General features: G+C 37.9%; 1 protein-coding gene across 2 annotated transcripts in view; it reads left to right on the forward strand.

Annotated features, from left to right (window-relative positions):
* Positions 1-12,484, forward strand: part of GOSR1 (golgi SNAP receptor complex member 1) — a 50,019-nt gene extending 37,535 nt beyond the window's left edge. For both annotated transcript variants that reach the window (XM_004267091.4, XM_012532015.3), the window contains exons 8-9: positions 5,501-5,583; positions 8,461-12,484. In XM_004267091.4, coding sequence (XP_004267139.1) covers positions 5,501-5,583; positions 8,461-8,585 — 208 coding nt within the window. In that variant the 3' untranslated portion in view covers positions 8,586-12,484. The remainder of the gene's footprint in view (positions 1-5,500; positions 5,584-8,460) is intronic.
* The last annotated feature ends 901 nt before the right edge of the window (positions 12,485-13,385 follow it).

The following is a 13,385-nucleotide window of genomic DNA, read 5'->3' on the forward strand; positions in this document are numbered from 1 at the left end:
AATTATTTTTACATATTTACATGTAAAATTTTACCTTTTCCTTTTAGAGCTGTATTTTTAGAATATGTACACAAATGAATATAAGCTGACACCAGTTTATTGAAAAGAACGAATATTTTTAATATTTGTAAATGTATTCTTAAGCTTTAAATGTATAACTAGTATTGTCTGTTGTTGAAAAAATAAGTGTCTGAGTTTAGTTCACAGAACGTGTGAGAAAGTTGAAGTTCCAGTAAACACATCAATAATTTATCATTTTAAAAGCATTATATATTATTTGGAGCTTATGTTTTGCCTCTGCATATTTGACCCTTGAAATAACAACAGCCTAGATTCACTCAGCTTGACTCCAGATGATGGAATAAGATGGGAAAGTATATCTAGATATACTTGGTGTGGTACTGGAAATCATGCATATTCAACAAGATAATAACATAATGTATGATGATAATATCCGTTCTCCAAGGAACACAAAGTGCTTTGCGGAAATTATTTTTTAATTTTCCCTATCTGCTTCTGAGTCAGAGTGCATAGGAGATGGTGATAGTCCCAGTTTAAGAAAACAGAGGCATATATGATTCAGAGATTGGCCTCAGATATCTCAGCCCAGGTTTGAATTGTAACTTTTTACAAGGCCATAATACCTATTTAAAAATACCTGGTAAAGTAAATTTATTATAAAACAACCAATTTTAAATGTATTGTATTCTATCATAGATATACACTTAACCTGAAAAATTATGAATAAGAACTAATGGTGCAAAGGATGTTGTTAGTTTGACTCTTATTCTTGTGATCTTTTTACTTTTTGGATCTAAAATTCAATGTGCTATAAAGTTGACATTGCCCGCCTCTTTCTGCTCTAATCTTGACTGGTTTTGCTCTAGACCTGGTGCATTCACTGTACTGGTCCTGGGATGTCATTTCACCATTATCCTAAAATGACCTCCTCTATTGGATCACTTATTTCTAAAAAATAAAAGTCTTCAACTGTCTTAGTTTATTCCCTCATTATGTTGGACCATGTTCTTTAGTAGCTTCCTCAGAAAGAATAGGAGGTAAAATTTTTGGACTTTACACATCAAAAAAAGTCTTTATTCTACCCATATTCTTGATTCATTGTTTAGCTAAGATATAGAATTCTAGATTGAAAATAATTTTGAAATTTTTGAAAGCATTGTTTCCAGTGCTGCTTTTTAAGTCCAATGCCAATTAAAATTTCTGGTCCTTTATATTTGTTAAGCATTTTTTTTTCCTCTGGAAGCTTTTAAGATCATCCCTTTTCCCTTATGTTTTTGTTTGTTTTTAATCTCACCATATGAGCTTGACATGCATCTTTTTTAGTCCATTGAATTAGGCATTTGGTGGGCTCTTACAGTCTGGAAACTTATCTTCAGATCTGAGAAATTTTCTTATGTTTATCATTTTCTTCCCTCGTTCTTCTTGATCCTTTTTTCTTTTTAATATACACTTTATATTTGTCAAGTATACCTAAATAAAATGGGAAAAAAAGAATTCACCTAAAATACAGCCACTAGATTGGTTAATAATTGGTATGTATTCTTCCATATTTTTCTCTATGTCTCTCTTTGTATCTGTGTAAAAATAATAAAAATATGAACATATTCATAGATATAGGCAGACACATGTGTAATTGGGCATTTAGAAAAAGTGGAATGATATTAACCATAGCAGGTTAGTATGTGCCATCACCTAACTTGTCCATGACTTAAATCAGTAAGTTGTGAGAGGGCCATATGGGTAAGTGTTAATCCCTGTAAAGGGAAGGGTGGTTGCTTGTAGAACACTGGTTATGGACACTGGAAATGGGGTTCCTATTCTTGACCAAGGATAATCTTGGGCAGTGGAAGTCCATGATGGTCTAGGGAGCTGCCCTACTGTAACCAACCCCTGAATGGTGGAACCACAACATGCATTTTTCCTAGTTCCTTTTTATTTTTGTAAGGCCGCGTCATGTGGCATGTGGGATCTTAGCTCCCTGACAAGGGACCGAACCTGCACCTCCTGCAGTGGCAGCGCGGAGTCTTAACCACTGGACCGCCAGGGAAGTGTCCCCCCCTTTTTTCTTATTTTTTTATTGAAGTATAGTTGCTATACAATACTCTATAAGATATGCATGTACAATATAGTGATTCACAATTTTTAAAGGTTTTTACTCCATTTATTAGTTATTATAAAATATTGGCTATATTCCCTGTGTTGGGCAATATATCCTTGTAGCTTATTTTATACCTAATAGTTTGTACCTCTTACTTCCCTACCTTTTCTTGATCCTTTCTTACCTTTTCTCTGTCTTGCTTTTTTTTTTTTTCCTACTTTCTGGGAAGTTTACTCAATTTTTCCTTCTAACGCTTCTGTTATGTTTTTATTTCCACTCTCCTTTTTGTAATTTACACGAGCTCTCTAAAGGGATAGACACACACACACGTTTATGTTTGTATGTTTCATGGATGTGATACTTTATCTCGGAGGGCATTAAATATAATTAGATTTTAGAGTTTCATGAGCCTCCTTTATTGCCTCTGTTTCCTCAGAATCACTCTTCTGTTTGCTGGTTGGTTTGTTTGGATCTCTGCGTTTTATGTTAGAGGCTCTCCTCAAATGTCTGGTGAACCTTGGCTCTTTGTTCATATTTAAGGGTGAGGCTCCAAATCTAGTGATTGGACGCTCATTCTGTGTGCGTGGGTGGTAGGATTTGTTGAGTGGGAGGCTTCACCATGGGTGATCAGGAAGGGGCCTGGCTGTTTCATTGGGGGCTTTAAAATGTCAGTATCTGTAGGTCTCTTCTTGGTTAGATTTTCTGCTGAACTGAGGGCAGTCACCTGCCTGCATGGTTTGGAACAGGTAATTTAGGGGTCTGACAACTCCTTTTACAAATTTCCACAAATGTTCATTCTGTCTTCCGATATACCTGATCCCTTCAATTCTTTAGATTTTCTAGGATCTGGGAAAACCTTTATAAATCATTACTTGACTCATAATGGTACTGAGGTGAATAACAGTAGGGGATTTGGTGCTAGTAATGTTATTAACATTTCTTAATCACTCAGGTGGAATTCCTCTAATTTTCTTTTTGATTTTCTTTATTAGATGTTTATGTATTATAAAAGTACAATGTTCTTACTATAATAATTTAAATAATTCTAAAATGTATAAAGAAAAAGTTTGTCTCCTGGTGGTGCCCCGCCATTCCTACCCCCCGAAGTAACTTGTATTAGCTGACAGTTATGTATCTTTCTGATAGCTTTCTCACTGTCATACAAACATACACAAAGATGTTTTGAGTGTTTCTTAAAAAAGGACTAATACTATACACATTCTGTGGCTCACTTAAATCATTCAGTATATCATAAACATCCCTCCAGGTTAATGGAAATAATTCTGATTCATTCTTTTAATAAGCAAATATTATTTCATAGTATAGGTATACCATAATCTACTAAACCATTCCAGTGTTGTTACCAGGTTTTGCGGGGAGGGGGTGATGGTGGGGAGTATTTTTTCATTTGTCTTTCACTATTCCAAACAATGCTTATCCTTTTATATATCTCCCTACACACTTTTGTTTCTTCTTTGCCTTCTCAGATCTTGAAATTTCAGTTGATTCATTTGTCATTTGCTCCAAGTACTCCCTCTAGCATTTTCTTCCAGAAGCATACCTGGTCTTGGCCTGTCCAAAAATGTGTTCAGTTAGCCCTCTGGTAGGTCAGGCTGTTAGAGACCCTAAAGCAGGTACATACAGGTGGCAGTAGATGGCCCAGCAGTTTTCCCTCTTAGGGGCTCGTTGTCACACCAGCTTGTAGATGTCAGCTGTCTGCTTATAGGTCTCTCTGGCTGTGTGTAGCAGGCCTTTCCCAGCTGTAGGGACTGAGCAGTTCAGTACATCACTGCAGCCCCTGTGCATGCAGACCCTTACCTTCCACTGTCTGGGCTTCTCAAGATGCAGTGAAACCTACATCTTTGCCCCAGGCTTGAAGAAAAATATAGTCTTCCCTGCCATCAGTTCTTTGGTTCTTCCCTTGCTTGAGAGAGTGTAGCCCTCCCTGGCTTTCTTCCCTCGAGATCTCAAGAGAACTTGGGACCTCAGATGGACCCTCCCTGGCATGTCTGCCTTTGTCTTGTGTTCTTCCATAGAGGAAACTGGGCCAGAGATAAGGTCAAGAATTTGTGCTCTACCATCTTCCCAGAATATCTTCATTTCTGTTGCTTTTCGGTTTTTTTAATGTTTCACGTATTTTCAGAATTACTGAAGAACTTCCTATTTCCTACTGCTTTTTATAATATCAGTATCTAAAACGCTCCCCTGTGTGTTACGTATCAAAATGTATACTGACCCTGCCCTCTAGGATACTAATGTCCAAGAAGATAAGACTATTGAAAGTTAATAATCCTGGCAGCGATAGCAAAAAGATATTAACTGAGATTTCTTTAAAAAGCACATCTAAGTAGTTACATGAAAGAAACTGTACTCTACAAAGAGTGAAAAAGTGACTTCCCTTCTTTCTCATTTGCTTAATGAATCTGTGACCTTTGTCACCTGGCTTGGAAACTAGCTTAATGTTGCATGTGTGTCCTAAAATCTACTTGGTTGGGTCTCAAATAGAGTTTTGGAACATAATTTCTTTTTTTAAATAAATTTCTTTCTTTCTTTCTTTCTTTTTTTTTTGGCTGAGTTGGGTCTTCGTTGCTGTGCGTGGGCTTTCTCTAGTTGCGGTGAGCGGGGGCTGCTCTTCATCGTGCTGCGTGGGCTTCTCATTGCGGTGGCTTCTCTTGTTGTGAATCACGGGCTCTAGGCGCACGGGCTTCCGTAGTTGCAGCACGCAAACTCAGTAGTTGTGGCTCACAGGCTCTAGAGCGCAGGCTCAGTAGTTGTGGCTCACGGGCTTAGTTGCTCCGCGGCATGTGGGATGTTCCCAGACCAGGGATCAAACCCGTGTCCTCTGCATTGGCAGGCAGATTCTCAACCACTGCACCACCAGGGAAGCCCCTGGAACGTGATCTTTCCATAAGTTAAGGGCTGGTTGTATATAAATATTTTGTGATATGTTGCACCTTTGGTTCTATTTTTATAATTGTAATTCCCTACTTCTCTCTCAAGGGTTTTTCCTGATTAAGGATATTTTAGTACCTGGCCCCTTTTAAAAACATTTTAAGAAGCTTTTGTAATGTGTGATTTGTCAGTTGTCTTATTTCATTTGTTACTTTGGAAAAAAAAAAAAAAGCAATCCACAGGAAACAGTCCACTGCCTTGTCCAAAAGAATATCAGAGAATAGCATTGGGGATGAAGTGGTCATTCAGAAAAAGGACAATGGGAAGATGACTTGGGAGGTGATTTTTTTTCTTCCATGTTCCTGCCCAGTGCTTTTCAAAGGTGATGTGCTCACCTTAGTTTTCTGTTTACTTTTAAGAGTATGATGGATGCATGCAGGATCATCTTGAAACATCAGTTTATTGAGCTTCTCTTTTCCTCCCTTGCAGCATTGCTATGGCAACAAAAGAAAATATGACTTCACAGAGAGGAATGTTGAAGTCAATTCAGAGCAAAATGAACACTTTGGCCAGTATCCTTTTTGAAAGCTTGAAATCTGGGGTTTTTTGGGGGAAAAAAGTCTGCGTATGTGCTTCACCACTCTCCCCCTCTTCTGGACAGGTTGCCATCATCAGTAACAGTAGAGGCCATCAGTAATTCTGTATTATGATATGCCCTGCACTCCTGAAAGATCATACTGTTTAATGCCATATGTAAAAGATTGCACACCAGAGGGTTAATACTAGTAGATCTAGAAAATAATTATGTGAATTTTCAAATTCACAGAATTATTTTACATTTTAAAAACTCTTGAACTTTTAAACTTTTAGAACTCCACAGTGTACACAGTTTTTACCTAAACATCATAATTTATGTGCTTTTTCTTCTTTCTTTATTCAGTTTGGAGAATAAGTCAGTGGCACATGCTTAGAAAGAGAGGGAAGTAGACAGCCATACATGTAAATGAGTTGTCACTGCTGGTGGCGTAGTTTCATTTTGCACAAGCTAAACTCTAGGATAGATTTGCTGCTTGTTTATTGTGACCTCTACCTTTTTAATTCTTCAGTTTCCCAATTTAAAGTAGGATTACTGCTACTTCTGAGAAACCCAGCAGGGAAACTGATAAGCCTGCTAAGCTAAAACATTTTGTTTACTTTGAGAAGTCAAGCCTTCTTAGAGAAAAAAGTTTCCTCCCCCAATTACTAAGGGGGAAAGGACCTTTAATTTTCAAAAGTTGAGTATCTTCTGGTCCTAGATAATTTAAGGTCACTTTTAGTTTCATACCTTATTTGCCTAAGGAAAGGAATATCCTGAAGGCTGTTGGTATTTTCCAGTTTTTGGTGAATTTTGTTCTTGCTTTGTCACCCTAAGTATAAAACCACACCTCCAAAATCATTTATATTTTATATAGGGCTCTACAGTTAACAGGGTACTGTTATATACATTATCTCATTTTACAGTACCATAAATTAGAATCATTCCCAAAATTATGTTTAAAAAAATCAAATAAAATGGGTGTGAGTTAGTCAGGACTCCATAGAGAGATAGTAATAGAAACCTAATTCATACTGACTTAAGGAGGAAAAGGAGGGAATTAATTTGTTCATATATCTGTAAAATTCAGGGGTAGAATTTGGCTTAAGGTGTAGCTGGAAGCAGGGGCTCAGATTTTATTATCAAGAATCTGCCTTTCCTCTCTGTTCCCCTACTCCATCTCTTATTTCTATTTTCTTGTGTGTTGGCCTCATTCTCAGGCAGATTCCTCCTCGTGCTGATAGAGATGGCTACAAGAGTCACCTCCTACCAGTTCAAAAATTCTCATGGAAAAAGGGCGTCTTTTCTGACAGCTCTGGCACATGTCCCAAGAGGACTGTGGTTGCCCTAGCTTGAGTTACCTCAAGCTGTTCCTAACCCAGCCATTGGCCAAGGGGAGTGAGTATTCTCTCTGGCCAATCCTGAGTGCGTATGTACACCTGATGTCAGAGGACAAGGTCAGCCCCACCCTGTTACATGAACTGAACTGGATTATTATAGAAGGAGGGGGGTGGTTCCCCTAAGGTAATAAACTAGATAGAAATATGTCCACTATAGACAGGGTTTCCTAATGTCAAAGGTTTTCTTACTTTCTCTCACGGGGTTGTTGACCCTTCTTTTACCAAGCAAGAAAAGATTAAGCATTTGCTTTAAAAGAGATTTGTACCTTACACTGTATAAGTTTTTGCACATTACTTCATGCTTTCTGTTCTGCATTTTAAAAGTTGTTTCTGCAAATTGTCCCCTTTTTTTTGTTGATTAATTTGAAAAACACATTAATGCCTACAGTGTGTAAAGTTCTCTTCATTAGGCACAGGAAAATTCAAGATTAGAAAAAAACATAACCTCTACATACAATATGTAGAGTATATAAATACACAATACAGTCCCTGCTGAGAGTCATTTATTTACAGGAAAATGCAGTGAGGATTCACCGGGAGTAGGGATTATTCCAGCTCTCTAGTAACCTAGGTGATTTTGTTGTTGCTTTTCTTGACCTTGATACAATACCTCTATTAACAAAGAGGATGCACCTGCAGGTGTGTAGTCAGAAACCAGTGCTAGAAATGCAAAACAATGTAGGATGCAGAAGCGTGTGCTTTGCAACATACCAACAAGTAAGATATGAAGATATTTTACAGTACTAAGTAAAATGCAGTTGTGACTGCTATAAAACTCCTAAAATTGAAAATTTTCTTTCCTTTCTTTATGTTCCCCAAATAGGACAGCCAGAGCAGTTTAACCCACTTTCTTACGGTATCCTGCCTACTGCTGTAAAGTAAATTTAAAATTTTAAATAATTAACCAGTACTTGATTATAGAGACACTTAAGAGTTTGTTCCCACCAATTACCTGAATCCAAGGAGGCTTATCACCTTGGGGAGAAGATCACATATTCCTCAAAACCTTTCTGGCAAAACTTCCCAGTCTCCTGAGAAAAGGGGTTTAAGAAAGAGAGGGAGAGAGAAAGAGAAGGAAAAAAAGGAAAGACAGGAACCTCAGGATAATGGTGGTGGTAGCTGGCTGCACCTGTACCTCCGTGCCCTGCAGGGTTCCTCTCTCCCGACCACATGGGCTCCCACCCTGATAGCAATCCCTCGGTACATGGTAGCAGTCATCATTGTTTCTTCTCTCGCTGTTAATTTTTTTCTTTTCATGGTTCTTGTGTACTGCAGTTTACTAGGAGACTTGAATTTGCCCTTGAGCAGTAGGGCATTTGTGTTTGCTGTAGCTCCCTCAGTGTGACCTTTTTCCCCTCTATTTCTTCTCATCATTTATCGTTTCTGGACTCCACTGATCTCTGTTTTTGTGATTCCTGTGAGTTTTCACTAAAGAGGCTTCTTCCAAATATGACCTTAATAAAGATTTCCCAAAGATCGTTTTCCTGCTGTGAACAGCCTTATCCAGAGGATCAACCTTAGGAAGCGGCGAGACTCACTCATCCTGGGTGGTGTTATTGGTGTCTGTACCATCCTATTGCTGCTGTATGCTTTCCATTGATGAGACATCTCCAGGGACTCTTGACAGCCACCACTTTCACACCCTGATCCGGAATAAGAAAAAGTAGGAAGGAGAAGTTGACTGACCTGATAATTAGCCTGACCGGCAGGATTAATTCAAGACTGATAGTGACGGACTCTGTGACATGGTCAGGTTGAGCTGAAGTCACAGGTTTTCTGTGCTATCTTTTCTAACACACGTTTCCTTCTGTTTTTAGTTTTAAAAAAATAATAAATGTTTTCAGTTGCTTTTGTCTCCCGAAGAGGTAAGTAAACCCATCAGAAACAGAGTTTCCGTGCCTCGGTGAAAGTGTTGAAGGCTGATGACAAGCCCGGTCTTACAGCTGGATTCTTCAGAAAACCAGGTTTCTCCATATCCAAAGACTGCTTTCCTTTCAGCCACCAGATGGGGTTGTGAATAAAAATAGTTTTTGTCCTTCTATTTTACACTCATGATGAGAAATCACAAGTCATTTCTTGATAATCTGTGCTATAAATTTCTACTTTGTCCCCAACTCTTTCGGTATTCCAGAAAAATTACATTTTTCAAAGAATCTTTGAGATGCTCACAGACCAACTTCAACACAGTTGAGGTTGTCTGAAATAGAAGACAAGTACTGCAAAAAAGCTTTTTTCTTTATTTTATTTTTTAATAGTGCACACTCTGGGGTTAACTGTGTTCCTGGAAAATCATCAAGAATGACAGGCTTTTTTTTTGGTCAGTCACTGTTTTTTGTTAATCTCTTCCATTGGGTTAATATTTACTACTGTAAGAAAATGAAATCTCAGTTCTACCATGACAAAAAGCCAGTGTCTGTCATTGCAACTATTCTTCATCATGTCAGGATTAACACCGGCAACTGAGTGAGGGGAACGCTTGGTTTTCAGTGAGATCTCTTTAACAGGCCACATGTAAAAAGACACTGAGTGAGGGGTCACCATCAGATAATTCCATTTGTAAGTGTTCCACATTTATGAGCAAAAGTTTAAGAACCACTGTCTGATGTACCAGGAATTCTGTGTTCTGTGAAAACCTATTCATTCCAAATCTCTTAAGCTTTTTCAAACATCCAGAGAATGGCTTTATTATTGAAGGTGCATATAACAGAATCTATCTCTATCTGCACCCTGGACAGTGACAAAATTTTAAACCACCCACCAGAAATCTTTTCAAGTTTAACCATTTCTCAGTTTCTGTAAATCTATTACTTCTCTAACTGAACTACCACAAATAGGCCGAAGACTTCCAACAGCTGTATTCCTCACCAAGAAAGAAGGCTACTCTTCACCTTTGGAATTTACTATGGTATTTATAGTACTGGCTTAAGACCATGCCATGGGGAATAAAAGGATATTAGTATGTAGTTCTTAACTACATCACAGAGTGTTGATGGTGATATTCAGATGAATTTGATTACAGGCTGATGGGTAGACTAACCTCTGGTCTGGTGCAGAAACGGAGAGGTTTTTCATGCTGGTGTCAAAGTTTTACTATGTTCTGGGTAGGAAGAGTGTTTGATACTTTTTTTTAACTATGGGGTTTATTTTTCTAAATATGGGTTGATTGATCAGTCGGTTGATTGGGGATGCCCTTAAAAGAAAGTTTAAGTTTTCCCAGTGTGAACCTTAAAACATCAGAGAAATAAGTTCATTTATTTAGTTCTCTGTTGGGAGAACAAAACTTCTCTCCCCTGACACTTTATTATCTTTGATTTTTCAAAGGGTCTTGATCGGTGGTTGTGCCTCAGCTAGAATTTATGGGACTTTGGTTGCTATATAGTCGGCATTTAGAAAATCTGAAGTATAAATAAAGTTATTTATTTAATTATACTACCAGTCTTTTTTACTGGTCTGTTTGGTGTGTTCATTAATGGGTGGTGGTGTGAGACTAAAACTAGGACCCAAGCTAATCTAGCTTTTGCTGCAGCTGAGCAAACAAACACTTTTGATGGTTGGGAAGCCTTTCCATTAGGGTTGTGCTTAAATGAAGTAATAGAATTATGTTGATTATTTTCTTTATGAAAATAAAGAAACTAGTTCTTCTGAGGAAGTTGAAAAAGCGTGGTGTAGATGTTGGTGTCAGGTAGGTCTGACTAACCTCCCAGTGCTGTAGCCCATAGTGAGGTAACCCAGGGCCAAACGTAGAGCGCTAGGGCTGTGCTCCTCTGTCCTTTATGGTTCCTTCTTTTGCAGAAGGAGGCCCTAGAGCGAGGATAGAAGTGTGCCATTTACAGGTAGAGGCTTATTTTGGATCCCGTGATAGCTGATTTGAACTCTTTCAGTTTCGTGCCATTTAGCTTTTTTTTTTTTAGCAGCTTGGTTTTCTTAACTTTTTTGCTGTCCTTACAAACCAGTTACTAGGCTCAGGGGCCAACAGTAAATTGCTTATTAGAGCCAATCAGAGCCAGGTCCAAGGAATTTTCTATTCCTTGTCCCAAAGGTTACCTCTTAGAGGAAGTTATTCTCTCTCAGCTATTGTCTTATATGATGGATCTTTCCTTTTGGGATCTTCTTAATAACCACTCAAAACTTTCCATTTCACTTAAAAGTATGAAAAACCATGGCAACAAAAAGGGTAGAAAATTCCAAAAGGTATACTTCTGAGAATTTGTTTTACTGTGCACTGATAACTTTAGTTTAAAATGCTTAATGAATCTATTACTCAAGTTCAAGCCCAGATATTCAAGTGCTTCAGTTGATCTCTCCTGGCTATTTCTATATTTTTCTTACTGTTATTAATAACGATGCTGAAGGAGTCCCTGTAATTTGCAGCATTGCATACCCATATTTTTCTAATGTTAGAAAAATATGGGCTTTTCTTCTCCATTATTCATTTCTCCTGCTTACCAAAATTCACTTTTATAGAGAATGCCTTTTTCCATACTGCCCAGTACTCAGATCAGACATGGGAGTACAATCCTGAGAGTGGAGATGAGCAGTGAGAGGAGTCATCATGAGGGCACTTTTTGTATCTGGAACCAATTAATATTGATTTTAGTTCTTTCCTGTTGGACGCTGAATACAAAAATGTACTTATGGAGCTTTTTGATGCAATGACTTTTGGCCTCTATGGAATTGAGGCACCTTGGACTTGCATTCCCACCATTAATTTTCTATTTCATTGTTAATGATCTCAACCTGAGGAAAAGGACTTTAAAGAACTGGACTAGCCTTTTTGGTTTTCTAATACCTCATGTTTGATCACTAGCCAGATATGATTTCTTGGAAATTGACCGCATTTTCTAACTTGCAATATTAAGCTATTGAGGATAAATGGCCATGTCTAGTGTTACACTGAATTTTGTGGCAAATGTAAAGAGTAAATGGATTCTGCTGGGAATTAAAATGATTGTGTTCTATTCTCCTTTTGGGGTAGGGGTTGTTTAGCCTGGTCTCCAAAAAGATATAGAGCTTTTCATCATGATCTTTATAAACTAATCTTGTTATTCCTTTATAAATCTGCACACCCGTAAGTTTTATAGGGCAAAAGAAGATGAGGAACAAGTGACTCTTGAGGATGTTTATTGGATAAGAAGCTGAGACAGCTGAGCCATGTCCTAAGGGATCTTTCTCATTTTCTTTGTGCCTAGTACAAAGTATCAGAAGTATTACTTTAGTATCAAAGTATTTGCATCTATTCCTATCCTATTTAGCTCTTAGGGAGGGAAATCAATTCCAATCACACTTTACCATGATGGAAGATGTTTCCTCATGAAAAATGCCAATACAGGTTTTAAAAAATCTATTCCAAATGCACTTTCTAATTTTTTGCTTTTAAAATGGCTTCTTGGAACCAGGTTTATTGTATTTGTACTTAATTTTTTGTTCTCATCTAAATGTGCATTTTCTGACTGTATAGAAGCTTTGTTATGTAATTTAATAATAAATTAGAAATATGAATGGTGTGTCTGTTGTTTGTATTGGAATAGTGCCATCAAGGCAGTTTGGGGTAGTGTTATGAAATCTTTGGTATTAATAAGTATTTTTCATGGTGTCCTAAAACCCGGGGTGAAACAGTACAGGCACTGAAAAGCTATCACCTATCATTCAAAAACATCATAGGAATATTCCACTAATAATTTAGCCCAAGAAGTGAAGGAGAATCTCTTAGCAAAATGAAACTTCAGGAAGTATGATGGAAATGTAAAATAGTAGAATTTAGCAATAAAAACAAGTTCTTGCCCTCCCTAAATAATGACATTTAATTGTATAGATCTGAGGACCCCCACCCCACAAAAGAGTTTGAAAATCCCTCACTTCCCATTACCTCTCCAAATATTCTCATTCATGCATTCTGCATCCTTTTTAAAAAATAACAGCATAGGGACTTGCCCTGGTTGTCAAGTGGGTAAGACTCCACACTCCCAATGTAGTCGGGGAACTAGATCGCACATGCATGCCACAGCTAAGAGTCCGCATGCCGCAATTAAACATGCCGCAACGAAGATTCCACGTTCCGCAACTAAGACCTGGTGCAACCGAAATAAATAATTAATAGTAAGTATTTTTTAAAATAACAGTATAATTGAGATATAATTCAATTCACAAAATTCACCCTTTCAAAGTGTACCGATGGATTTTAGTATGTTAGTTGTGCAACCAGCACCACTGTCTAACTTTAGAACATTTTTGTCATCCCAAAAGGAAACCTGTCCCCATTGGTAATGATTCCGCACCCGCCGTTCATCCTTTTTATCTGACCACGCTGTTCTTCCTTTGTGGGCCACCCCCAGCTTTTCCCGCCCATCCACTCACATGGCCTCTAAAGCCACCTATTCCTCGGGATCTGGACCTTTTTACA

This window comes from Orcinus orca, chromosome 19 (assembly GCF_937001465.1).
Source record: "Orcinus orca chromosome 19, mOrcOrc1.1, whole genome shotgun sequence".
In the NCBI taxonomy this organism is placed as follows: Eukaryota; Metazoa; Chordata; class Mammalia; order Artiodactyla; family Delphinidae; genus Orcinus; species Orcinus orca.